Below are 27,989 nucleotides of genomic sequence, written 5' to 3' on the forward strand. Positions count from 1 at the left end.
TTGATCTTCAGGTATTTATTACTTTGAGTCTGATGTTCAGTTCCTCCGGCCGAATAGTTGGTAATCAGCTTTTTCCGGCTCCAAACTATCGTTAATATATTGGTCTTTAAAAATCCACTATCGGTCGACCTCTATGAGAGACCCAGACAGGCCTCTAAGTGCAGACAGTATGAATATTCCTCTATGAAAGTCCGCCGCTGTGGTGGTCCAAGCCATGAAACACCACCACACTAATATGTTTTATTATTAAAATCAGCTAATTCACAAACTTGTTGGGGAGAGCAGAGTGTCGTGTATGAGGTGAATGCATCATTAATAGGCTACTTGTGAATATTTACATTACCACCAAATGATTCAACAAACATTTAGCATGTCTTGTGTAATTAATGTGTTAATCACATGTGTGGTAAATGTTCTCAGAATGTGACCCATGGAGAGAGTTTTCTTTCCCCTTTTGTTATTGATCCTATTGATACTCAACACAACACTGAGTATCAGTAGTATCGATACAAATATTAGTGATCTGCCAAGGCTGCAAGCTTGCTGGAAGACTGGAACAGAAACCACCAAGTTGGAGGGATTGGGCATGGAAACATCTGGGCTGGAGCCTCCTCCCAAGTCCAGCTGAAAGACTGTAAAGGCAGACGGTAGATGGGTAATACATGTGACATCATCGGGACAAAGGTATTGTGGGTGAGCAGCTGTGCACATGGCCTTCAGTGGCTAAATGATAAAGAGGATGTAGTTACTCATGACCACTACCAGCCCTTGATTTTAGTAATAGTGGTATGTTTCTAACTGATCAGTGATCAGGTAATTCTGCTTCTTCTCGTAGCATTTTTATTCAAACTTAACATTCAAACCAGATATGAACAAACAATACTTGGCGGCTTTGACCTTTAGGGAGGGTTTTTCCGCAGCAACGATGGAGCTGGCCCCAGAATGGCTGCTTTACAAGTACAAAAAGTACAAGTTGTTGTATCTTAACAGTCCTACATCTAAAAAATAATAGTATGTAAAAGTTTGAGTCGATACAAAAACACAATCAGTCCAGTCCACATTTACTGTGGGTTAACCTTTATTTCAAGAGCAACTTAAAGACTAATCCATACACAGCCATCATAACACACAGACAATACAAAATAAATATTCACCATCACTTTGTTCTTCATCACCAAATAAATACCAAATATGTGCAGCTCAATATTCCCAGTGTATTGCAATGTACTCAAAATAGTTTGTGAAAATAAAAAGGAAAAATCATATAAACATAAGCACCAAAAAAAAAAAAAAATCTTTAGAAAATGATTAAAAAACTTTCAGTTACAAAATATTTGCACTTAAAAAGATCCCAGTATTTTTAAATAAATAATAAGATATATAAAACAATTCATAGTTGATCTCTTAAAATATTTCCTCTTTGTTCAACAATGCAGAGGAAATGATTCCCTTCTCTTGGTCACCATTTAAAATCTTCTCAGATAGCATTTTGAAATAAATAAAAACAAAAAAGTTAATAAATATATAATGAATAATAAATAGGCCAACATAAAAAATAATACAGCAGACATGAATGAATAAGTTATTAAAACAACATTTGCAAAGGACTTAAATAGTTACACAGCAATAGTAAGAATGAATCTACAAACTAGTCCTGGAGGTGCAACATCACTATGCTCATATAGAATACTATCAACATTATTGAGTGGAGATGGGATATGTTCACTAACTAAGAGAATCTGCTCGGCTCAGGCTGTATACTGCACTCCTGACTTTGTTCTGCTCTCTCTGTGCCTGTCTGTGTATACCTCGAGACGACCCTTGCTTACAGTAACAGTTTAACTCCAGTGCGCCACCACACTTTGACATCCACGCCCTAATCTGTTCACGCTGATACTGTCGTAAAGCAACATGCAAACAGCAAACTAATGCAAAGAACAGATAGAAATAAACGGACAAAGTTCCAAAATGAGAAGAATTAATTACATACAGTATCTAAAGGGTTTGGAAAGAAAGATTGGTGTCGTCATTGTGATGCCCCCCCGCCCCCCCTGTCCTCCTCCCGTCCGTCCCGTCTGTCCCGTCCGTCCGTCACACCTCGATGCCCTTCACCGCCTGGTTGATGGACTCGAGCAGAGCCCGGTTCTCGGGGTTCTGGTAGCAGTCTTTATTGGTAAACATGTGGGTCAGGGTTTCCACATAGTTGTCAAAGTTCTGCTCTGACAGCGGCTCCTGCTGAACACACACACAAGTTCAGAAGTCAGAAAGTTTGAGAAGTAAATTTCTACTTATCACTCACACAGAGAATAAAACAATGTTAGTCGCTTTGGCTACATAATGTCCTGTTGGACATTTTCCCCTCAGTAGGAATGAAAATGTACGGAGCCCCCCCTTAGACACCTTGGAGAACATTTTTATTAATTCGTGCCCTAAATTAGTAAATCGTTCCCTCGAGTTAGGTAACTCGTTCTGTCTCATAGTTGTACTACAACAATTTTGGTGAATTTTTAATTGGAAAAATATTCAATAACTTCACTTTTATAGTGTAGTGCCATCAAAATGTCTTAATTATTTTAATAAGCATAATCAGGAAGAGACCATTGATGTGTGAAATGATTTTGATGGTACTACCACAGCAACCATTCATGCTCACATTCACACCTACGGGGCAATTTAGAGTCAACAATTAACCTAACCTGCATGTCTGATCGATTCCATTCAGGCTAAAATTAATGATCCTTTCCAATGGAAGGGGAATTATTTCCTCCTGGTTCGTCCTCTTTTTTTTAAACAAACCAAAAGATTGTGGTATATACTAACCATGGCGGGCAGGCGGATGTTGGCCAGGCTGCGTATCAGGGCCTGACTCAGACCGGATAGCTCCACGAACAAGGCCTCATTCCTCTCTTCGATATGTTTGTTCTCCTCCTCCATAGTCTTCAGGTTCTTCTCCATTGAATTGATCTGAAGCAGAGACGGACACAGAACACAATCCTGAAGCAGCAACACAGCCAGCTTGACAATAGAACCAGAAATATATATATATATATATATGTATATATATATATATACACTGATCAGACATATCATTAAGACCACTGACAGGTGAAGTGAATAACATTGGTTATCTTGTTACACAGTGCATCGCTGTTTGTTGCGTATGGGGCTGCGTAGCCGCAGACCAGTCAGGGTGCCCGTGCTGACCCGTGTCCACCGCCAAAAGCGCCTACAATGGGCACGTGATCATCAGAACTGGACCACGGAGCAATGGAAGAAGGTGGCCCGGTCTGATGAATCACGTTTTCTTTTACATCATGTGGATGGTGACGAGTTTGAGGTGTTTACTCTGCATCCAAATTCTCCAGATCTCAATCCAATCGAGCATCTGTGGGATGTGTTGGACGAACAAGTCCGATCCACGGAGGCCCCACCTCGCAACTGCCAGGACTGATAGGATCTGCTACTGACGGCTTGGTGCCAGATACCACAGCAGACCTTCAGAGGTCTAGTGGAGTCCATGCCTCGACTGGTCAGGGCTGTTTTGGCGGCAGAAGGGGGACCTGCTCAGTATTAGGCAGGTGGTCATAATGTTATGGCTGATTGGTGTATATATACAGTATATATCTATATAATAGCAGCTTATGGGGAAAATGTCTTGGGCATATCCAGCTCTACTAATGCATCAATGAAGCTAGTCTGTGCAGCATCCATTTTTCTCTACAGTCAGTCTCCAGGATGTACTTTAAAACATTAGCGGGTGTGTCATCCTCCACCTGCTGGAAGCGGTGCAGTGAGCTGAACAGCTGAGCTCACCTGAGTGTGCAGGTTCATCATGTCGGACTCCATCTCTGAGTTGGACTCGCTCAGATCGTTGATCTCCTTGTTGAGCTGCTTGATGTCCTCATCGTTGTCCAGAACTGAGAGCAACAACACACAGAATATCAAGACAACTGCCAATCCTACCTACAGTACACTGGCTGTCACGCATGTCTATTACAGGCATCACTTTATATTTGTGGCGCTGCATGTAGCAGCAACAAGTCCAATAAATGAAATATTCCTCAGACATATTATAAAATTATGAAGAAAAACAATATACGGCTAAAATTATAATATATTAACTTATTATGCGCCGAAAAAATTACCTCTTTAACTTCCACCACTTTCTGTCTACATGAAAAAACACTCGGAAATTTCAGAAACTTTCCACTTCCGAGGTGGGTGAATACGACATGAGGGGGGTGTTCATATGGGCCTAACTCGTAAATACGGTAAACATGGTAAACATGACCCAATTTGAAGGCACCAATAGTAACCGTTTTATAAAAATACCTTTTTTTGTATCATATTTGCTCAAAGTTACCAACTTTAGCTTTAAGCTGCAGAGCGGGGGTTCCCAAACCTTTTCACGTCAAGGACCCTTGAACTAACTTTTTGTCCCAGGGTCCTCCATCTGACAGAATTTTTGCTTTTAGATGTTTTATTACAGAAAGGTGTATGAAACCCATGACCTAAATAGTCATACATACTGTCATTGTGTTTTTTATGGATGGGGACCCCCTCGAACCCCCTCAAAGATCCCCGGGGGGTCCCCGGACCCCACTTTGAAAACCAATGTTGTAGAGAACATTACATCTGTGCTATTATCTATCTCTAAGTCTGTGCATGTTATGTGTTGAACGTTGTTGTCCCTGACAAACCTGAGGGACTTTTTTTGTGTTTTGATGTCTTAGTAGTAATAGTTTGGGAGACATGTGGGATGTACTGTTAGGCAGAGGGGAAAGTGAGTGTCTCTTACCGTCGCTGGCTCTGAACTTTGCGGTGATATACTCGTCTCCGGGGAATTTGGTTCTCTTCTTATTGGCCGTCGCTCTGGGACAACCTGACAGACTGAGAGAAGCAGCGGATCATTCTAACAAGGCTGAGATGTTGTATGCACTGTATTACTGTAGGCTCATGAGGGATAAAACCCCTCACACTAGTCAACTATACAGTATATAGTTCACATTTTATTTATCTATAGTGATAGAGAACAGTGGACACAGTAGTGGACACAACAAAACAAGTTGTCCTGATGTACAAAGATGTGGGGACATGTGGAGGAGAAGTGGGTGGACCCCTGAGTCCCCATCATTAGTTGTTATTATTGTATTCATAGGGACCCAGCTGGGCGTCCTGGTAGGTTAACCTACATGAAACTGCCTTACAATGGATTGAAATCATTGTACATTGAGATGAAACTGTAAGCTGTGACTGTAACACTGCTCTCCTGTGTGCTGAAACTCTCAGATATATCGAGGACATACCTGCGGTGTGTCAGGAAGCTGCCGTTAGCGTGGCCGGAGCCGTCGCAGCCCGGCGTCGGGCAGGTCGGGCCCTCGGTCTTGAAGGCCTTCCATGAGAAGGGAGTGCCGTTGAGAAGACCTTCCTTCTGCCGGCGCGCTGCCAGCGGACAGCCGTAGGCACTGCGGTGGGTGGCGTACTTCCCACTGATGTGGCCCAGACTGTCACAGCCAGGAACCGGACACCTGGATACAGGCAGACTCTCACTGACGGAGTGTGGAGACGAAGGTGTCGAGACGCTAACACGAGGTTGACACATCAATTTTTAGTTTTAAAATTATAATAGAAAAGCAGTGCTGAAGAAAAATTCACCACAAATATATTTGGCAACCACTTCTACTGTATACTGTATGTCCCAGAATGTTCTAAGACAAGACAGATGTCATCAATTGTATGATTTATTACATAAATAAAAGAGTTAATTTAAATATTTTAAATGAAATAGAATATTGCCCTAGATGTAAGTCTGAAACAGGGACTCTTTTACATATGTTCTGGACATGAAGATGCCTGGAGCAATACTGGTGATCTATCCTGGACATCATTAAAAGGATTGTGCGGGTGGAGATCCCAACCAGTCCGAGGCTGACACTACCTTTCTGGACAATATTTGTCATTGTTTTGTGTTGATTTCCAATGATAAATATATACATACAGTACATTTGCATAAAGCAGCATATTTGCCCACTCCCATGTTGATAAGAGTCTTAAATACATGACAAATCTCCCTTTAAGGTACATTTTGAACAGTTAAAAAATAAAAAAGTAAATTTGCAATTATCACAATGAATCATGGACAATCATGCAATTAAATATTCAAATTGACAGCCCTACCAAAACCATTAGGATTCATCCTCATGATTATGAATATCCACAATCCAACTGCTGTTAAGTACTTATTTATAACCGTTATCCTCCCAGCCGTGGTACAGAGACAGTCTAACATTATGCATGCATGCTTGGTTGGTTAGAGCCAATGAGCTACTGTTGCTCACCTCAAGAGCTCAGAGTCTTCCTTGTCATCCTTGGTGGGGGTTGATTTGACCCCGCCTTTCTTAGCTCGAGGGCATCCGGAGAGACTGGCAGAGAGGAATAGAGAGAGGACCAATCACAGTCTGTACAGAGTAACTGACGGCACAGCAGGCAGAGCGGGAGAGAAGAGCCCCTACCTTCTATGTGAAGCGTAGTTTCCTGTTATGTGGCCTGATCCATCACAACCTGGAGTCGGACACCTGAGACACACACAGACAGACAGACGTTCTTTCACTCCACAGGCTGACATCATCAGCAGACTGCAGGCAGAAACCACTTTTTTTTTTCTCTCTAAATCATTAGGGCTCATAGTTTTTTGGTTTTGATTTTTCAATATTGGACTTATATTATAATTGATTTTGACTATTTTATTATTAGTTTAAAAGGAGAGCAGGGACAGAGCTGTAGCTGCAGACTGAGTGCTCAGTGAACATGTTGGAGGTGAGAGACAGGAGAAAGCAGACATACTTTAGTTCAGCTGTGTGGGCAGCCATGAGGGTCCGAAGTGATTTATCAGCAAGAGGACAGCCTGACAGACTGGAAGATAGGTTAGAGAGAGAGTGTCAGAAAACCAGACTGAGAACAGGATGTCTGAGTATGAGTGAAGGAAAGAGCCAGAACCTGAACTGGACTACAGAGCCAGGACAGGACTGGGCAGCACACACACAGGGAGGACAGGAAGTTACTTTATTATCTGATCTCTAAAGTAGTGGAGTAGTTAGGTAGGAAAAATAAAGAATGATGAAAGTGTGTGTGTGTGTGTGTATGTGTGGTAGTGTGTGTAAATGATATGAGGTGTAAATGAAACAATCCACTGAAAGATGTGTTGCTGCTGATTTCAAAGGCCTCTTTAGTTCTAATGAAGGTCAGATGGTCCATGGAGTCATGCTCCTTCTCCAGGTGTTACGGTACCCCTCTCATTAGAACTGAAGAGGTCACATTTGAATGGAGGTGAAACATCCTCAATCATTTCAGTAGATTATTTTACTTGGACCCATGTCATCTGAACACCAGTCATATCAAATATAATCTGAAAATAGTGTGGCTCTTTTTAAAGGAACTGTGGTGAAGATCTTCCAACTTCCAAAAGCTTCGTCTGCACTGGGAACGGCAGGAGCGCGTGGCGGCTGCGTTACCTGTTGTTTTTTTATCTCGGCATCCGTGTTAACGGGTTAGAGCAGCCACACTGCCCGTGCGAGCCGCGCGCGGTGTTTTAAATCAACACTTCCTGCTTTCATTTCAAAATCAAAGCCCTTAACACGAGGCTTTTATTCTGAAATATGTGTCGGACAGTGTTGTAGAACATGCAGTGACTTGCAGAGCTCCAAAAATGAATATAGTACGAGGTTTTAATTGTGGATTATTACTATTATTTACAAATTACCACACGTTTCTTAACCTTTCTCTGTCTAAAATAAATGTATATGACATTTACGATTAAATGAAATGGCCATTATGAAAGGCAAACTCTATGTAGAAAGAAAGGGCTGACAGCAGCAGCTGCAGCAGAAACGCACCCGGCACGCAGCTGAAACGCACCCGGCACGTGAACCACGCAGCTGCCACGCGACGCAGCCGACGCGCGACGCAGCCGACGCACGCCGCAGCCGCCGCAGCCGCCGCAGCCGCCGCAGCAGACGCAGCCGACGCAGCCGACGCAGCCGTCACGCGCTACTGACGTTCCCAGTGTGGACGAAGCGTAAGGCAGCCTACAAATCATGTACATGCAGTATTTGGGGGCATGAGCAAGTGCAAGAATTATTCATTTGACTGATTCATTTGTAATATGAAATACAAGTCGTAATTCAAGTGCATAAATGATATTAAAACATATCTCTGCTACCTGCCAGCCTCTGTACGGGCCACAATGTATGGACAGAGGCAGAAATCTATGCTCTTATCCACCAGCTTTCCAACTTCCAACATATTGTACTTAACACAGCTGCACATTTGGCCGCATTGTGGCTTGTTTGAGTAGAAAAGGGATGTATTTTGACAGTAACTACACCTATCTAACTACCGCACCTACATTTCGTTAGAAAGTGGCTGTACTGAATGACAAGCAGTGGTACTCAGTTGGACTCTGTACCGTTGAGTACTGACCTATTTCAAGCTCTGTGTCATGCTTATCTACATTTCCACAGGATCAGATTTGTTGAGTCTTTCCAGAATGCAAGGATTTAGTAGAGCTCGTAATTTTGTCAACCTTTTCCCCAGCGTTTCAACAAGCAAATCATCAAACTGGGAAAAATGCAATCAAATTTACCGATCACTCCCCCTTTTCCTTATAAAATGACTCTGCTCAGAATCAACAAATCTGTTGTTAAAGTGCAATCACACCATAGATTTGTAAAACAAATATACTTCACTTATCATTTCCTTGTCAGAGTGCGGGTCTTACCTTCGATGTGACGCGTAGTTGCCAGTGATATGTCCACTGCCATCACAGCCTGGGGTGGGACATCTATGGCCAAGACACACACACACAGATTAGTCCATTGCCTTTCAAGAGGTAGCTTATACTGACATGCCAGAAAGTATACATTTTGACTTGTTTTTTTTCCACAAGAATTTAAAGCTTCAGTAGTCAACAATGTTTTGGCATCAATGGACAAAAATTCCATCATCATTTTTCAGCATATTGTAATTCAAGTGTTCTGAGAGATATCCAGACTTCTGCACCTCCTTATGGCTCTGTTTTCAGGCTTTAAAAAATCTAGCCCGTGACAGGAAGACTTTGACCAATCACAGGTCATTTCAGAGAGAGAGAGAGCGTTCCTATTGGCTGTACTCTGGCTGGCGGGCGGTGCTTGGTATTTCCTCAACAGATCTCAACATGGCTGCAGGGTCACAAACTTTCTCAGTTTACAGCTAAACAGTACTACTGTTACTGCTATACTAGCCCGTGACGAAAGACTTTGACCAACAAGGTAAAAGTGAGCATGGCTCACATACCCCCGCTCACTGCTTGACCCTTACTAAAGTAGGGCCAAATGTTTTGCCCTTTTGGAACTAATGGAATTAGTCTATTGAACACAATGTAGCTTGTTATTAGCTCACCTTCCTCAGGATAAAGTCAGTAGAAGACAAATATGGTCTGTCTTGTTGATGCTCTCCAGGTTTTAACCACTTCCTTACTTGCTTGTATTTAAACACCTGGACTCTGTGTCCACGGTGCCGGGTAATAGTGTATGATATTTCATTAATTGTACATGATTTGGGAACATCATACCAAATTTGAAGTTTCTAAGTGAAATAGTTTTTCGAGTTGTACTCCGGAAACTAAATTGAAGTAAAAAGAAATCCCAATTTTTGGTCAAAATTTAAAAAATTGTGGGCATCCTAGACTTATAACCCCCAAAAGGCACAACTAGACCACACTATCAACCATCACACCAAATTATTAATCATGCAATCGCCACGCGCTCCTGACATGCCCAGTCTGTCCCCGGCCTATCACAATCATCTGGTCCCACCTGAACTCTAACTGGTCCGTGTCCCTTCAGACTCCCTTTAAGTGGTGTTAATGTTGTTATATCAATGTTCCAGACATCTCATCTCAGTAAAAAAGCCTTTTATGGGGATCAGTTAATAAATGATAAGTGGAACAATGTTTTTAAATGGATGTATGGTAAAAAAAAAACTGGTGACTTACATAAGAACCTCTTTTTTGCTGTCTTTGGGCTGAAACTTGACCTTGAAGCTGCTGGTGGTGACCTCACCGGGGTACTTCCTTTCCTCGAGGTTCTCCTGGTCCTCTTCCTCACAATCAGATGAGGTGTATGAAGGAGCCGCGTATTCCACCTGAAGAAAGGTAAAACACGGGTGACATGGAGGAAAAACATCGATAGGTTACTCTGGCACAGCCTTATCTTTCACTCTCCTGTTATCTGTCTGTCTTTTCTCACAGTGATGGGATCTCTACAAGTGGTGTACCTCTTCGTGGTCTTCCTCTTTGACTCCACTAGGTTTGGTGAAGTCCAGCGGCCCCTCCCACTCTGGCTGAGTGTGGCCCTGAGACATGGTGGCTCCGATGTGTTGAGAGGATGAAGACGAGGAAGATGAAGGCTCTGGAGGCTGCACGCCTTCCCTCTTGGTCTTCTTCATGCTAAGGTCCAAGGTGCCGTTCTCATCCACTTCAATGTCCGACTCCTGCAGGGTTCAGATACACGGTTAGTGCAACTAAAGCGACCAAAATATACAAGAACAATGATAGTGCCGTGCACTGTTGAGCTAGTCTAAATAAGTCCTGGTGTACCTTGTTGCAGGGTTCCCTGGGTTTGGTGCTGATGGTCTCTGGCCTCTCCCAGCAGCGGGTGGACAGGTTGAGGATGGCTGTTGCTGCCATATGGGCCGCCTCTGCATCTTGGCTGTAGTCGTAACTACTGGAGGACGATGCGCTCTTAGAAAAGCCTCCTGACACGCTGTGACTGGGGGAGGAGGCCTTAGGGAATGATTTAGCTATGTGGGAATGGAGCAGAATGAATTTGTTGGAATAAGAACAAGAGAGCAGACTACTGTGTAGCCGAAAACTACATGTGTGCAACGGTATAGCTAAATGTGAATACAGAGCTGCTGCTGGTAGTTACAGTAATATCAGGTCTGTTTTTATGCATTATTGTGTGTGCTCATTGGGAAGGTAAACACACAGTAATGTATGGAGCCCGGCAGGTGGGGGAAACAAAAACTAATTTGTGAGCCCAGCAATGACTAATTCATGCTCTCAAATTACAGTCATTTGTGCATACCAATTAATAGAACAAGCTGTTTGGCGCCTTTAGATGCATGCGTTGCCCTTACTGTGAAAAAATGTGATGCAAACTAAATATTTTGCACAGATAAAACCTATAAACAAAGTGATTTCATTAACTGTAACACCACCTTTGTCATATAGCGCCTGTCTTGTCCATATGAGAAGGGCTTTTTCTACATAGGCCGCGCAAAAAGACGCCTGAGACATCGCCTCGCCAAGCATAAATATGCCATCAGACTCAGAAATCGCATGGCATGTCAAAATCAAATATAGAAGTGGAGCATGGAGGGGAAGTGTCTTACATTTGAAGGCTTTGGGTGGTGTTTCAGTGCTGCCGGGAGTCTTTGGAATGAGCATACGCTTTCCAAACACCTGGACATCAAAGCTTGCATAGTCAAAAGACACCTTGGAGTATTTCTCCAGCTCCTTGGCCAGGTTAGCTCGAGGCGTAGTGGTCACTGTGTTGGGCCGAAAGCTGGCGCCATACTGAGGGATCTCCAGCTGTTTCACAAAACACATGGGCCTGGAGGAAAAGTCATTAGTTATGCATTATCTCTATAGTTACATGGACATAGTTGGCACCCGATTCGACTGTCATCAGGTTAATCAATAGGCTTTATCAGTCGCTGAAAGCACCATAGATGTAGGTCATTAGCGACCTACTACACCTACCGCATTGTAAAAGTGAAAGTGAACCTTAAAAGCAAAACATTCTAGCATGTTGTGAAACTAAATGAAATGTCATGTTTTGAACACAAACAAAAAGGCTTCTTTAGGTTTAGGCAACTAACTACAATTTCTTGTGGTTCAGGCAAAAAAACTACAACTTCTTTAGGTTTAGGCAATAAAACTAAAACTTCTTGAGGTTTAGGCAACTAAATTACAACAAAAACATCATGTTTTGGGTTAAAATAACTATGAGCACAAAGACATCTACACATTGTTGGATTCACACAGGATGCAAACTCCAGTCTCCTGGGTGAAAACCCTGTGTTTCGTGTCCCAAACATCGTCCCCATCCTTCACCCCTTATGGTGTTTCACACTGTCTATACTACAGCAGCTGACTTCTGCTTCTGCTCCTATCATAATTACTACGGTCGCTAGAGGTCGCTGTCGTGTTCTTTTATACATCCTTTCAGTGATCTACCATGTGAAAAGATGATAAAACCCACTAGTGGGTGTAGTAGGCCCCTAATGAACCATATCTATGGGGCTTATAGTGACTGATAACGCCTATCTAATAGCCTGACAACAGTCTAATCGGTTGTAGTTGTATGTATATGAATTAAAATACTGAATTGGAAAAAAAATATATTTTGCTCGCATGTCTCACCTGAGCACTCTGTCAGAGTTGGACGAGGGTTCGCTGGATGAAGGCTGTAAATGAACCTGCTTGTCCTGCGTCTTGTTCAGCTTAGTTGCTGCTGCGATGGGGCAGCCGGACAGACTGACAGGGGAGGCATATCCAGATGTTTGCATTTAATGGAACAAAACTCTCACAAAAGGTAAACATTTCATATGCAGATATGAGTTTGAATTATGGATAAGCCTTCTAAAGACAGTGAGTGTAAGTATGTGTTAGTAGTATTAGAAGAGGAGAGATTTGTTCTTCTTGGGGTTTCACTCAATATTTTGTGCAAATCTTCATTTTTCATCATTTCCATTCCAATTATTCCAGAATTTGACTCTAAAGGCCTCCGAAACTACGTTTAAACTATCATTTAAAACTGAAACTCTGTCAAACCATAGACTATATAGACTAATATTGATGTCTATGACATTATGCATAGATTTCTGAAATCCGAACTATGAGAAAAATCCTCTTAACAATCTCAAAACTCAAAATACAACCTCAACCAAACATCTGGCATATGTTCACTGGCCACATGTTTTGCGCTAGTCAGGCCCATGTGTGTGTTTTATACTGTGTGTGTGTGTGTGTGTGTCCCCTTGGGTGTTTCATTAACCTGCGGTGTGTGTTGCGGTTACTGTTGACATGGCCTTGGCCTGTGCAGCCAGGAGTCGGACACTTCAAGACGTTCTCATGCATGGCCAGGACTACAGACACACAGCAGACACACACTCAGGTCAGTCTGTTTAGCTTGCTGTAGAAGTTTCACATCACTAGCAGTAGTAATAACATACACAGCAGTTGAAAAAGAGTAGTGGTAAAAACAGTAGTAGTATTAGTGTAGTATTTTTTTCTATAACAGACGTAAGTAGTAGTGATAGTAGTAACACTAATGCTGGTAGTATACGGGGTCAGATCAGTGTCAATATTAATAAATGCACACAGAAGGATTCACAAATGCATTTTTTTCCAACAGGGAATTATCTGTAGCCAATCAGACGTCTCCCTCCTTCTCAGCCAATCACATGAGCGTGTCCCCAAGAGGGTACGATTTTTGAAAATTGCAAATACTTTTAAATACATATATTTGTGGATTTCTATTACATTTATTTAAAACAAGACGTATTTGTGTCTGCATCAGAAATATATTTGTGAAACTTATGATTTTTATGTGGATTTTCTTTTACATTTATGTGTCCAGTGAAAAACATTTTTGTGGAGAGAGTCATTTATATATAAATCACAAAATACATTTGTGAATCCATCAGTGTGCGTTCATTAATATTGAGACTGATCTGACCCCATAGTAGTTAGGTTAATCACAAAAGTAAGAAAATATAACTAGGCCTTCACTCTAAAAGCTCCCAGGCTGTTGAATATCAAAAAATGAAAAATGTATGTTACATTAAAATAGACAACTCTTGGTTGTGTTTTAGCTGACTGACATCTGCTGTAGCTCTGAAAGTGACAGAATATATGCATCAGGAGCCTCACATTTGCACCGGCGGTCTGTGGCGTTATGAAAGGTTAACGTGTACTCACTCTCTGGAGGGATTCGGTCTTTGTGAGGACATCCAGATAGACTGCGATGGTGAGGGTACAGCCCGGTCACATGACCCGTCCCGTCACACCCCGGGGTCGGACACTTCACCTCCTTCTTCTCTGAATAGGGGATGGCGTGATTCAAATGAAGAGCAATAATGAATTTAAGCACATCAGTAAGTAGTACAGGGTTGTGGGCAGTACCACAAACTTTGGTTCTGACCTCTTACCAAGTACTACCAGGCTCAGAATCACACATATGGGCATTGATAGCAACACTTTCTATTGTTAAAAATCAGCTAATGTAGTATGATGTTTTATGTATTTAATACATCATTATTAGGCTTCTCATTACATTTTCATTACCACTGAGTGATTTGCAAACATGAGGCATTTTTTTCAGACGTGGAAATAAAGCATATCAATTAACTTTGTATTCTTTTCCTGGAAATGTATTACAAAAATTACCAGCTATTTATTACTGCTTATTGGGAAATAGCAGAATAGAATTATTAAATTATGTTTATAATAAATATAAGATGATATTATTAAAAGTCCAGAGTCAAGTCCAAAGTCAAGACAGCCAAACAAAGTCATTTTTGATACATTTTGAGGTTAATATTGGGGTAATTTGGCAGTAATTCCAAAGAAATTTAATATACGCAAAATAAATGAATTTGAGTGATGAGTATAATATTTAGACCTAGAATATATGACATTTACCAAACATAGAAATTCACTATTTCATATTGTATAATAAACAGGACCACATTGACCTGGTTGGTAGTGGTAACAGGAAGTGTACCTTTGCTGTAGTGAGCGGTGCGGCGTGCTACGGCAGTGGGCTCAGAGCTCTTGCTGGAGGCGCTGTATGGTTGGTAGTCCGGAGAGCTCCGGGCCTCGTGTCCCCCCTTCACTTCCTCCGCCTTCAAGGCTATGGCCTGCTCCAGCAGACCCAGGTTCCCACGAGTCATATCCCAGTTCTCTGAGTCATCCGTGATTCCTGAGCCCTCTGAGATACGATCCTGTTCCTCTCCTTCTTCCTCCTCCTCCTCCTCTTCCTCCTCCTCTTCTTCCTCCTCTTCTTCCTCCTCCTCCTCATCGTCATCGTCCTCGTCATCATCCTCCTCTGAGCGGAGCTCTATAACCACTGTGGTCGGAGAGGCTTTGCTGGAGTCTCGGTCCTCCTCTTCCTCCTCCTCCTCCACCACCAACTCGCTTTCTTCCTTCTCCTGCCTCTCATCCTCTTCTTCCTCTCGCTCGTCTTCGTCCTCCTCCTCTTCTTCCTCGGTCATAGGAGTGCTGACCTTTTCTTCCCTGAGTGACATCTCAGCCTCAGATCCCTGAGCGCGTGGACTCAAAGTGTAAGGAGTGTCGACCTCTTGGTGGACCTCCCTCTCCTCTCTCTCTTCTTCTTCCTCTTCCTCTTCTTCCTCCTCCTCCTCCTCCTCCTCTTCCTCCTCCTCCTCCTGTTCCTCCCTCTGACTCTGCTCCTCTGTTGATTCTTTGGCCTGATGGTTGTAATCTCCACTGGAGTACTGGTGATCAGAGTTTTCCTGGTTTATCATATGTCTTTCTATCGCTTTCTCTTCTACAATATCCTCTTGCCTTTCTTGTTGCTCTTCCTCTTCCTTTTCTTCTTCTTCTGCCTCCTCTTTCTCCTCTTCTTCCGTCTCTTTAAGCTCAGTGACACCCGTTTCTTCTGCAGCTTGCTCTGTTGACTGGTGCTTTGTCACCAGCTGACCTTCCTCTTCCTCCTCCTCCTCCTCGTCCTTTGTCTCTGTTGCCTCCTGCTGATGATCGTCAGTGACTGCTACTGGCTTCTCCTCCTCACTAGATTTCTCCGTCTCAGTTTCGTTCTCAGTCTCTGTGGTGAAGCTTTCGTGATCGCCAACTTCAGCCGGAGGACAAGCTGCTGTTTCTGTGTCCTCTGTTGTCACCAGTGAGCAGTCTGCTGTGGATGACAAGTATAGATGAATGTCATTGTCATCTCTACATAGTAGCATTGTGACTGGCCTTCTACTGCAGTTTACCTTATCTAACTTGTTTAGCATTAATGAAGTAAAGCCAGTGAGTGTGTTCAATTCGAGTCTGCTGCTACTCTCACATGCCATACTTTTCTCCCCTCAACATACAGTATATCCAAAATATCATATTCATTATGTGTACTTAAAGCAGCAGTGAGTAGAAATGGAGCAAATACAATAAAAAAAAGTCATTTTTATAAAACGGTCACTATATCCTGACAGTAGTGCATGAGACAGGTAATCTGAAAAAAATCATGTGCCTCTGTGTCCTCCGGTGCTCCTAACGGCATCTGCAAGATTTCACAGACCAGAGGAAAACAAGCAATCAGAGCTGATATGGAGCCTTGCCGTTTCTGAGCAGCTGTCAATCACTCGCAAACTCCAATCAAACGTCAAACTAGGCAGCGCTTATCAAATATGAATCAATATTCTGTTACTGTAATACCTATTTCTCTCCTAAAATGTTTTCAGAAACATCTTGTAGTGTACTGTTTAGCTGTAAAATGAGAAAGTTTGTGACCCGGCAGCCATGTTGAGATCTGTTGAGGAAATATCAAGCGCCGCCCACCAGCCGGAGCACAGCCAATAGGAACGCTCTCTCTCTCTAAAATGACCTGTGATTGGTCAAAGTCTCCCGTCACGGGCTAGATTATCTAAAGCCTGAAAACAGAGCCATGAGGAGGTGCAGAAGTCTAGTTATCTCTCAGAACACTTGAATTACGATATGCTGAAAGGTTATTATGGAATTTTCTGCCCAATGATGCCAAAAACGTGTTGCCTATTGAAGCTTTAAGCCAGTCTAACAATAATTAGTTAAAGGGATGCGTCTCCTAACCCAGACTTGGGTTTGTGGTCTGATATGAGCTGCTAACGGGATAGGAACAACAACAACAACAACAACAACAACAACAACAACAACAACAACAACAACAACAACAACAACAACATTGTTCTGCTACACAAATTCACTGTATTTTTTTTTTCTGATGTTTCTATAATCTTTGCTTTTTTGGTGAATTATTATATAGTTTAATTCAAATGAAAGTGTTGAGGGGGAATCCCACTTTGGTGGCCTGGTTTGATGAGAGACACCTGAAAGCGAGGCCCCCTTGTTCTGGCACTGTGCTGTAATGTTTCATGGTAACGTTTTCTGATATGGTTTCACTCACTTTTTGTTGACTCGGGCCTGCTTTTTGTTTTGTCTTTCTTCTTCTCTTTGAGGTCTTCTTCCGCCACCTCCTCCTCCTCCTCCACCTCCTCCTCTTCCTCCTCTTTCTGCACCTCCTCCTCTTCTACTGCGTCGCCGTCTGCGGTGAAGCCTTCGTCTGCTGCTTCTTCTTGTACGGCAGGCTGGCTCCTCCTCTTGGGAGCAGACTGGTTCTCCTCAGCCTCGGCCTCAGCCTCCTCCAGCTTCCTTTTCTTCACTATTGGGCATCCCAGTATGCTGAGGAGAGCGGGATGGGTGTGTAAGTGAATGCTAACATCTAACATTCTAACATAAAACAGCAAAATCAACACCGTGTTGTTGTTCTGGCCAACACTTTCACATTGTGAGATGTATAATGAATATTGGAGCTTCTAGCAGGGCTGTATACTTGTTGCATTGTTATATAATAACAACAATATATAACATCTATTTTAGATTACATCTTCTAAATCATAATAACTTGTGTAAACATGTTCAACTATCACATATGGTTTTACATAAAATGATAACATAATTAATACATTAATACATTAATTTGCATGTTGTACTAATTGTTTTTTCTCTATCTGAGTGCTGATTTTGTGTGATTTTTAAGGTTATGTGATAACTTATACAAAGCACTGGCTAACTATAGCTGTTGTGCAGAAAGTTTGATCAAACACAGTGAATGAATCCTACCTTCTATGTCGAGAGTATCTTCCACTGACGTGGCCTTTGCCATCGCATCCAGGGGTGGGGCAGCTGCTGCTGACACACACAGCAAGACATTTAATACACACTTCGTACACACAAGGTACACGCTTCGTACATCTTGACAGTCTTCTCTTTGAAGAATAAAATCACTTACCTCAACTCCTGTTTCATGTCTTGTCCCACGTCTGACGACACTGTAGAGCGACAGCAGAGTCAGTAAAATGCAGAAATAAAAGTCATATGAGAGCTCGAAGTGTAAAAAAAGGCAATGATGCTTTTTATTTTGTGGAGGCTTTACTCGCGGCTTATTTGCACACTGTAAAATCCATACTTGCACAGTATTACAGTATATAAATGTCCCTTTCTGTCTTCATGAGGTGTGTATAAAACTTGTAGTCATAGCTGGATTACCCAGCTGCTCTGGGGCCACAGTCCACCAGGAACCCAAAAAGACTATGCATTGAACAAAAAGCAAAATTGTTTGGTTTGGTAACAGGCCTTCATCACAGCAGACATTTTGACTTGTTATAGTAGGAAAAGCACATTCGCATTGGCTCAATTCAAGTATGAAAATTATGTTTTTCAAAACAATAAGCTCAAATCTCTGAACAATTAGTTTGTAATTGATAACTGATTTGAATTTCTCATTAATTTAAGCAAATTGCACGTGTTTGCAAAAGAGTAAGTTTGTCTACAACTTGCACACGTCTTGCTGATCAAAACCGATGAGTTAACCCTTTTGTCGTCCTCTTTGCAACTTATGTATATTCCATAAATATCTATGACATGGTGTAACGAACTGTGAGGAGACACAATTAGTTTTTACTTTTTTTACTGAACTAGGGCAGGTTCTTTCACTTGTTTTTTTGGCATGGATGTCATTTTGTGGCACATTTTCTATTCACTGTATAATGACTTTACATGAAAGATCAAAGGTTAATTTTCTTTTTAATGTATAATACATGTAACACATTGCTACATAAATACATTTACTGTATAAACACACATGTGTATATCCTGTTTCTGTGTGCTACAGTATTGACTTTTCCCAGTTAACGTTTACCTGCTGTTGAAATGGGAATCTAAACAGCTCAGTGAGATACACAACAGCAGTCAGTCAGTGTCAATAAAAAAGTAAAACAAAACAGAGATTTGTATACAGTATGCAAGAAACATTTCCAGGGTCGACTGCTGTGGTTAAAAAAAACAACTAAGCATTTTGACAAACGATGACGAAACAACTTTTCATTTTGGTGGCGTTGGCCAACTTAGTGACACAGTAACTAGGTTTTGAAGCATGAATGAAGTGTTTTGGGTGAGTTACTACCTTTTGCAGACACGCAATAGAGTTGTGATGTCCCATCAAACAGTTGTGACAATTACAGTTTAGAGAAAGTTAAGACTGTTTCAAAAAATGAGCCACTGCGATTGAGAAAAACTGTAATACCAACTGAAATTATAAGGGCCTATAGGCCATGATCTCTACTTGTAGAGAGGCCAAAATATAGTTAGAATTAAAATGCTTAAAATCATTAGAAACTAATTTGCCACACAGCAAATCTGAGGCCGGGTAGAAGTCCAACATTAGTTGGTTTGGAAATTTTAAGCAAACCATGTGGAGTTCAACGTGAGGGCCCACAGCTCCCTGGCCTGTTTTACAATCAAGCCACGGATGAATATGCAAATATGAAATGTCACATATCAGTGTCACTTTACGTCCAATCTGATGAGAGTGCGTGTGTGTGTGTGTGTGTGTGTGTGTGTATGTGTGCGTGCGTGCGTGCGTGCGTGCGTGCGTGCGTGTGTGTGTGTGTGTGTGTTTGTGGGGGTGTGTCCATACTGACCCCGGGTGCCTTTTGAGCGGGTTCGGGTTCGTGTCTCTGCAGTGTCTTGACTCATCTGAATAACAGAGAGAGGCAAGATCCATAAGTGATGAGATAGATAGATAGATAGATAGATAGATAGATAGATAGATACTGTAGATAGATAGATAGATAAATAGATAGATAGATAGATAGATAGATAGATAGATAGATAGATAGATAGATAGATACATACTTTGATGCTGGTTGATTGGCTCTCCCCTGGTCCACCACTGGCTCAGTGTCAGACCTTTGAACTCATTTTCTGTTGGATGAAACACACATCAACACAACCCCTTTAATGTGAGCTGGAGATGAAAAAGAACTATTTTAGTTATTAGAAAAAAACAAATCAACACATTTTGAGGGCAAATCCACAGATTTTTCACATAATGGTTTGTTTATTAAATAAATAAATAAATATTAAATAAAGCTATTCTAAACAATAATACATCTTTTATCAAAGATATTCGAAAAAAAAATAAATAAATTACAGTCATAACCTCGAAATATATCCCGTTAATCTATTCAATGTGGAGATTCCTCTATATGCTCCTGGAGACCGAACACAAAGGTATGTGGTAGCTGACAGTTTGACAGCCCAGCAGTGGTCTCAGGGTTCACAGTGACTGTGCGCCTGCTGGGAGGCTTCACTATAACACTCACTCAGGATGGAATAAATGTCTAATTATTGACTATACATTATTTCGCCATGCAGGCAGAATATATTTCACACAATAAAAAAAACTACATGTGAATAATCCAGTATAGAGCAGCAGGTTAATATAGGCTTCTAGTGTGTGGATGACAGATAGAGATGTAGGCCGGGCTGCTAACCAGGACGAGGCCTTTCTCTTCTCTTCTCCTATAAACTGGCACACTGACAGAAACACACAACATACAAAGGCCAACGGCGCTCCGCTTTACACTTCTAACACAAATTGGACTGCATCGACACCGGGCCGTTATTATAAGAGGCTGGAACATAACGACCGACCATAATAATAATAATAATAATCTCTTTAAAAGCCTGATCGCGGTCGGACCGTGCACAAATCCTCCGCTGACATCCTCAGTGGATCTACAGCCGAACATATCGCTTCATCACCGTCTCGGTGTGGATCCACCGTATAAAGGCCCTGCAAGCCGAGGCCCCGGAAAAAATACCGACAAAATAAGTGCGCTTGTCGCTCTTTGTCAGAGCCATAAAGCCTTCCTTACCTTGTAGTCAGACTGCTGCCCTACCATCCCCCCTCCGCTAACACATCTCCGGACGGCAGATAGACGCTCACGGAGCCGCTCTACGGTGACTGCAGACCGGGACACACCAACCAGAACACGGTGGAGGAGGACTGAACCAGCAGGACAGCAGCAGAGCCTCAGACTGACTAGAAGAAACCCAGCAGCTCCTCTCTCTCTCTCTGCTGTTCAGCACCCCGGACAGAGACAGCCGAGTCTTCAGCACCATGGACAGAAACCCCGCTGTACCGCCTCCTGCAGGAGACCAGGAGAGCTGCAGCCGGCCAGCAGCTCATATCACCCACTAAGCTCTGCTCCTATACAGAGCAGGGGCCCTGTGCTCGGTCTGGTCTGGCTCGACCTGGCGTAAATTCGTGAGCCTGGTTGATAGGTCAGGGCTATATATATATATATATATATATAGAGAGAGAGAGAGAGAGAGAGAAAATAAAAATAAAAACATAAATAAATAAAAAATAAAAATAAAAAATACTTTATAAAAAAAACTTTAAAAAAGCCAACATAACTGGGCAAGATCAATATGATGTGACTGTGTGCAGTGCGTGCGCTTGAGAGGGGTTGATGGGAGTGGCTGGCTGTCAGGGTGCAAATCAAATTAAGGCAAGATTAAAAAGAATAAGATAAAATAAAGTAAACTAAATATAAATAGGTAGATAGATAAATGGATAAAAGGATGGTGTTTAATAGGGTGATGGATAAAAAAAATATGATGTCTTACAAGAGAATGATGGATAAAAAAGGATGATGTGGTTGTGGTCTGGGTCTGTGGCCTGGCTCGGCCCAGCCCGGCTCGGCCCGGCCTGGTCTGGGCTGTTGTTGTTGGACACGGTGTCAATATTTCTAGAGGAGGACGGTGGTATTGGAGGAGGAGTATCGCACCAAAAACACAGCCCTCAAGTCAATAAAACACTCCAAACCAGCTGAGTAGTTGCACACTACAGCAATATGCTAGTAGGCTACTACTGCTGCTAGTGGTAGTTTGGGGTTAGGATGGGTTAAATGCAGAGGTCAGATTGCATGTACTGTATGTAGCCTATATATGCATGTATATGACAATTTTAATAAAGCTTAAAGGTCATATCATGCTCATTTTCAGGTTCATACTTGTATTTTGTGTTTCTACTAGAACATGTTTACATACTGTAATGATAAAAAACATTTTTTTATTTTCCTCATTCTGTCGGCCTGAATATGCCTGTATTTACCCTCTGTCTGAAACGCTCCGTTTTAGCGCATTTCTGGGGAATTGTGACGGAATTGTGTTGCTAGGCAACAGCGTGGGTCCATGTGTACTTCCTGTCAGCTGATAACATCCACATACACTGCAACCAGGAATAAACCAGAACATATTTAGAATGTTTACGTTTAAAATTGTGTAAAGGTTCTAAATATTGTATATTTGTGACATCACAAATGGACAGGAATCCTGACAGATTGTTTCAAATGCAGAGTTTCTGAATACGGGCTGCGTGTATTTCCCTGTGGATTGAGTGTTTCGATACTTTCACAGTATTTATATAGGACTTAAGCCGGCTTTATAATAAAAAAACATGAAAATGTCACTTTTTTATAATATGGGACCTTTAAAGCAGTAGGCAGTATATTTTTTGGCATCATTGGGCAAAAATTCCATAATAACCTTTCAGCATATTGTAATTCAAGTGTTCTGAGAGAAAACTAGACTTCTGCACCTCCTCATGGCTCTGTTTTCAGGCTTTAAAAAATCTAGCCTGTGACAGGAAGACTTTGGCCAATCACAGGTCATTTCAGAGAGAGAGAGAGCGTTCTGATTGGCTGTGCTACGGCTGGCGGGCGGTGCTTGGTATTTCCTCAACAGACCTCAACATGGCTGCCGGGTCACAAACTTTCTCCGTTTACAGCTAAACAGTTCACTACAAGATGTTCTTGAATACATTTGAGGTGAGAAATAGATATCACAGTAACTAGTTTGACCATTTGGTTGGAGTTTGGGAGAGAATGACAGCCAGCTCATAGATAGATGGCAGCTGGACGGCAGACTCCAGATCCGCTCTGATTGCTTGTTTTCCTCCGGTCTGTGAAATCTTGCAGATGCCGTTAGGAGCACTGGAGGACAAAGAGGCACATGATTTTTTTTTTTCAGATTACCTGTCTCATGTACTACTGTCGAGATATAGCAACCGTTTTAAAAAAAACTACTTTTTATAATCATATTCGATCCATTTCTACCTACTGCAGCTTTAAATGCAGAGCTCAAATTTCATGTATGTAGCCTATATATGTATATGACGATTGTAATAAAGCTTAATTTAAGTTAAGTCTAGTGGTAGTAGTTTTAGTAGACTACTATACACCAACTGTTCACTAAATGAACCAACTGGTACTGTAGCCTATACAGTATTGGTGATCTTCAGCCATACACCACAGGAACAAACTCGTCAGCCAGTCACAGCACCGTTCATTGCTGCCCTCCAGATCAGCCATTCAGAGAGCAGTTTCCTGTCCCAGATCAGCCAATAAGAACAAGAGACAGTTAACCACAATAAAGAAAACACAACTTTTAAAAAAAGATAATGAACCAAGGAAATGTTTCTGTTATAGCAAACTTGTTTTCCTAATATGAAGTGATACCTTTATCAATAAATACATTCTTTTTTTATTATTTATCTCTTTTTTATATTTATATGATGGTAACTGTTTTAAAGTGGTTAAAATTACACACCTATTTGAAATGATTTTGTTACAGCTGATTTCAAAAAGTGGTGTAAACATGAATAAATATATGAATGAGTGTGAATTAGTCCCCCCTATATCTCATCTCTGTCTATTACTGGAGCATTTGTAACATTGATGCAACATCTGTACAGTTTTTATAGTATTGTCATATGATAACATATACACCTTTCTGTACAGTTTTCTTCATTGCTTAACATTTCTACAGTAACGGGTACCCTGCACTCTTATTCATGCTTTTCACTCAGGGTTTTTCTTTGAGTTTTATTTTATTTTACTGTGTATATTGAGCACCCTCATTGAACTTTAATCCAGTTTTGTCTCCATACAGTATATGACAGTATTACAGGTGAAAACTTTTGTTCCCAGTGACTAATGGACAGCACATGTTGCTCATATCAGCACCTGAAACCACACAACAGATGGTAGAGCTGATAATACCCCCTCCTCCTTTTAAACACACACACACACACACACACATGGCCAAGAATCCAATTAATCAGCAACTAGAAAATGTATATCTTGCAGAAAATGCATGGGAATGCTGACAGCTGAAATTAATTGCAAAGCATTGTTGAAAATACTGAATATTAAAGGACTGTATACTCCTAACTGTGTTCGGATCCTCGGCAACAAGTCGGACTCGTTTCCGGTGGGGGTTGGCCTCCGCCAGGGCTGCGCTTTGTCACCAATCCTGTTCATGATATTCATGGACAGGATATCGAGGCGTAGTCGGGGGGAGGAGTGTTTGCAGTTCGGTGTGCTGAGGATGTGGTCCTGTTGGCATCATCGGTCTGCGACCTCCAGCACTCACTGGATCGGTTCGCAGCCGAGTGTGACGCGGTCGGGATGAGGATCGGCACCTCTAAATCTGAGGCCATGGTTCTCAGCAGGAAACCGATGGATTGCCTACTCCGGGTAGGGAATGAGTCCTTACCCCAAGTGAAGGAGTTCAAGTACCTCGGGGTCTTGTTCGCGAGTGAGGGGACGATGGAACGTGAGATTGGTCGGAGAATCGGAGCAGCAGGGGCGGTATTGCATTCGCTTTACCGCACCGTTGTGACGAAAAGAGAGCTGAGCCGGAAGGCAAAGCTCTCGATCTACCGTTCAATCTTCGTTCCTACTCTCACCTATGGTCATGAAGGCTGGGTCATGACCGAAAGAACGAGGTCGTGGGTGCAAGCGGCCGAAATGGGTTTCCTCAGGAGGGTGGCTGGCGTCTCCCTTAGAGATAGGGTAAGAAGCTCAGTCATCCGTGAGGGACTCGGAGTAGAGTCGCTGCTCCTTTGCGTCAAAAGGAGCCAGTTGAGGTGGTTCGGGCATCTAGCACGGATGCCCCCTGGGCGCCTCCCTTGGGAGGTGTTCCAGGCACGACCAGCTGGGAGGAGGCCACGGGGAAGACCCAGGACTAGGTGGAGAGATTATATCTCTACTCTGGCCTGGGAACGCCTCGGGATCCCCCAGTCAGAGCTGGTTAATGTGGCCCGGGAAAGGGAAGTTTGGGGTCCCCTACTGGAACTGTTGCCCCCGCGACCCGATCCCGGATAAGCGGTTGAAGATGGATGGATGGATGGATGGATGGATGTATACTCCTAAATTGAAAAAACTGGCAGAGTTGAGAGCTGAACTGCATGACCCCCCAAAAAAGGTAAGAGCTAAAATACATTGCTAGAAAAGCTGGAAGTTAAACTGTAATAATGTCAAAGGTGGAATGATTGAAATGAATTAATTCATTAGACAGGAAGTAGTTTTTGGGTGGAATGAACCTTTAAAACTGTAAATCATGAGGCAGAAAGTAGTATTTAAAGTAGTAGTATTTTATATAAACTTTTAGAATTATAGGTACTTGGACTGACAGTAGTACTTGGGTGGAAAAAACATTTAAAACTGTAAGAACTTGGACAGAAGTTAATATTTGGGAGGAACAAACTTTTAGCAGCAGTAGTAGTAGGAGCAGCAAGAGCAACAGTAGTAGTAGCAGCATCATTAGGAGCAACAGTAGTATTAGCAGCAGTAGCAGCAAGAACCTTTAAAACTGTAAGTCACTAGACAGAAAATAGTAGATGAGTTACTCTATAGAGATTTTATTTTGAAAAAAAAGCCTCACCCCAAGTTCCATGTTAAGATACAGATACCTTCTGGGGCTTTTATTTTGGAAAAAAAAAAAACAAGTGCCCAGTTTACATAATGTGTGAGAGAGGGTTGACTGCCGTTGGCCAACTTACTGACACAGTAACTAGGTTTTGAAGCATGAATGAAGTGTTTTGGGTGAGTTACTACCTTTTGCAGACATGCAATACAGTTGTGACTATTGCTATTACAGTTTAGAGAATGTTAAGACTGTTTCAAAAAAATGAGCCAAAGCCATTGAGAAAAACTGCAATTGGCCTACGCCACCAAAATGAAGTTGTTTTGTCATTGTGTGAGCCGTACTGGTCAAAACATTTAGGTGTTTTTCACCATGGCAGTCAACCCTGGAAATGTTTCTTATATACAAATCTCTGTTTTGTAGAACAAAGAACACCCCTTTCAACTTGTAAAAATTTGAGTTACACACCAATTTAGTACAAAATGCATTTTATTTCTCCAAAAACTCATTGTAGAAGCTTCAAGTCAACAAGGCCCATCAGTTAAACACCAAGATATCTGAAATGACAAGATTCGTAATTGGTGGCAGTAAGCAGAATGGAAGGTCAAAACATACAAGTTGTTTTCCATTACATTAGCAGGAACTGACTTAAAATACACTTACTCTTCAGTTGTATCCAAATCTTCTTTTACTTTTCAGAGGCGAGACGGGTCCCACTTTTAGTGATGCCTCTCACGCATGGGCCAGCGCCACTCGGGCATGGGCTGGGGCACGGGCATGGGGCGCTCGGGCAAGGACCGACGCTCGAGCATGGGCCAACGGCGCTCAGGCATGGGACGGGGCATCTCGGGCATGGGGCGCTCGCTCAAGCATTGTCCAACAGCGCTCAGGCATGCGACGCTTGGGTATGGGACGCTCGGGCATAGGCGGCTCGGGCATGGACTGCAGCTCCAACATGGGCCAACGGCGCTCGGGCATGGGACGGGGCCTCTCGGGTATAGGACGCTCGGGCATGGGCGGCTCGGGCATGGACCCCAGCATGGGCCAACGGCGCTCAGGCATGGGACGGGGCATCTCGGGCATGGGCGGCTCGGGCTTGGACTGCAGCTCCAGCATGGGCCAACGGCGCTCAGGCATGAGACGGGGCATCTCGGGCATGGGGCGCTCGGGCATGGGCGGCTCGGGCATGGACTGCAGCTCCAGCATGGGCCAACGGCGCTCAGGCATGGGACGGGGCATCTCGGGCATGGGGCGCTCGGGCTTCTCGGGTTTTGGGCGGCTCAGGCATGGAATGCTGCTCGAGCATGGGCCAACACCGCCAGGTCATGTGCCTGGGCCGCTCGGACATGGGCTCGGGCCAACACCACTCGGGCATGGGCCTGGGCCACTCGGGCATGGACCGAGGATGCGGCTCAGATATGGGCTGCTGGGGCATGGGTTTATAGTCAGACCTTGGTTGAAGGAGATTAACCTGGGGCTGAGGCTGGGACGGGTAGCCAGGAACCTGGGGCTTGTAGCTCATGTCCCCAATGCCAGATGCAGGGCCATGATAGGAAGCTGTTGATAAAAACCACACAACAAGGTCAACTAATCTATCCCCTCTTGTGAAAAATCCAAGATATCAATTTCTGTTTTACAACCCCAAGGTTAATAAATTCAACATGTTGCAAAAGAGCAGTTCTAAAATAGATGAAACTTGGTTGGAAAACTTTAAAAGTTTGCATGATGAGTGCAGATTAAACCTATAGCCTTACATGTAATGCCTGCCTGTAGCTCTCCAATAAACAGCAGCCACAGCAGCACCACACTAAAAAAGAAAGCCATTTTAAACAACAATCTGTCACTTTAGAAACTCTAAATGTATAATGTTTAGTACAGAAAGAAACACTTTAAAGTTACCGTAGAACAAGTCCCATGGTTTCAGCCAGAGAAAAAAAATCAAATGCAAACTGAAATGCCTCAATCCGACTTCAGCTGAACCAACACTACCAAACATCAGTCTTCCTTCCACAGTGGCGCAGTAGCAGGAAACCTGCAGTGCAATTTTTTTGACTTGTTCTGGCAGCCAATCACAGCTCTCTGCTCCTAAAAGGTTGATTGAAAACAGGTGGAAGTC

At 42.7% G+C, this 27,989-nt stretch overlaps 2 protein-coding genes and 1 long non-coding RNA gene across 11 annotated transcripts; all 3 read right to left on the minus strand.

Moving 5' to 3' along the window:
- Positions 1-1,049: 1,049 nt before the first annotated feature.
- Positions 1,050-21,340, minus strand: myt1a (myelin transcription factor 1a). 9 transcript variants are annotated; one of them, XM_037773878.1, is made up of 23 exons: positions 21,034-21,340; positions 20,009-20,077; positions 19,795-19,849; positions 18,105-18,144; positions 17,936-18,001; positions 17,287-17,494; positions 14,829-15,795; positions 14,024-14,143; positions 13,098-13,188; positions 12,464-12,577; positions 11,431-11,651; positions 10,634-10,836; positions 10,312-10,527; positions 10,031-10,179; positions 8,777-8,839; positions 6,844-6,912; positions 6,513-6,575; positions 6,339-6,422; positions 5,307-5,528; positions 4,799-4,890; positions 3,814-3,917; positions 2,821-2,964; positions 1,050-2,232 (listed from the first exon to the last, which is right to left on the minus strand). In XM_037773878.1, the coding sequence occupies exons 3-23, from the start codon at positions 19,847-19,849 to the stop codon at positions 2,092-2,094; spliced, it is 3,432 nt and encodes a 1,143-aa protein (XP_037629806.1). In that variant the 5' UTR covers positions 20,009-20,077; positions 21,034-21,340; the 3' UTR covers positions 1,050-2,091. The 9 variants fall into 9 exon arrangements, with proteins under 9 accessions (XP_037629806.1, XP_037629800.1, XP_037629805.1 ...); XM_037773872.1 differs by having other exon boundaries at positions 5,307-5,582; XM_037773877.1 differs by having other exon boundaries at positions 1,050-2,235; positions 5,307-5,582; positions 17,332-17,494; positions 21,034-21,339.
- A 5,004-nt stretch (positions 21,341-26,344) lies between these two features.
- LOC119489314 lies at positions 26,345-26,576 on the minus strand. Its single transcript, XR_005207151.1, has 2 exons — positions 26,537-26,576; positions 26,345-26,430 (listed from the first exon to the last, which is right to left on the minus strand). It is a non-coding gene; the product is annotated as an uncharacterized LOC119489314 (long non-coding RNA).
- Positions 26,577-26,698: 122 nt separating this feature from the next.
- LOC119490528 (protein PELPK1-like) lies at positions 26,699-27,934 on the minus strand. The gene is made up of 4 exons (XM_037773982.1): positions 27,773-27,934; positions 27,628-27,680; positions 27,171-27,430; positions 26,699-27,046 (listed from the first exon to the last, which is right to left on the minus strand). Exons 1-4 carry the CDS (start codon positions 27,787-27,789, stop codon positions 26,699-26,701), a joined length of 678 nt encoding a protein of 225 aa, XP_037629910.1. The 5' UTR covers positions 27,790-27,934.
- Between the last annotated feature and the right edge of the window lie 55 nt (positions 27,935-27,989).

This window comes from Sebastes umbrosus, chromosome 6, assembly GCF_015220745.1.
Source record: "Sebastes umbrosus isolate fSebUmb1 chromosome 6, fSebUmb1.pri, whole genome shotgun sequence".
Classification (NCBI taxonomy): domain Eukaryota; kingdom Metazoa; phylum Chordata; class Actinopteri; order Perciformes; family Sebastidae; genus Sebastes; species Sebastes umbrosus.

Excerpts from the sequence above, each read along its gene's own strand:
- LOC119490528 (XM_037773982.1), bottom strand. Across the intron at positions 27,431-27,627 it reads GCTACAGGCAGGCATTACAT|CTTCCTATCATGGCCCTGCA; the intron begins GTAAGGCTATAG and ends TTTTATCAACAG. Across the intron at positions 27,047-27,170 it reads GGTGTTGGCCCATGCTCGAG|ATGCCCGAGCGCCCCATGCC; the intron begins CAGCATTCCATG and ends CCCGAGCCGCCC.
- myt1a (XM_037773870.1), bottom strand. The coding sequence starts at position 19,849 with ATGAGTCAAGACACTGCAGAGACACGAACCCGAACCCGCTCAAAAGGC. Across the intron at positions 12,578-13,097 it reads AACCGCAACACACACCGCAG|TCTGTCCGGCTGCCCCATCG; the intron begins GTTAATGAAACA and ends CTCCCCTGTCAG. Across the intron at positions 2,965-3,813 it reads TGATGAACCTGCACACTCAG|ATCAATTCAATGGAGAAGAA; the intron begins GTGAGCTCAGCT and ends TCTCTGCTTCAG.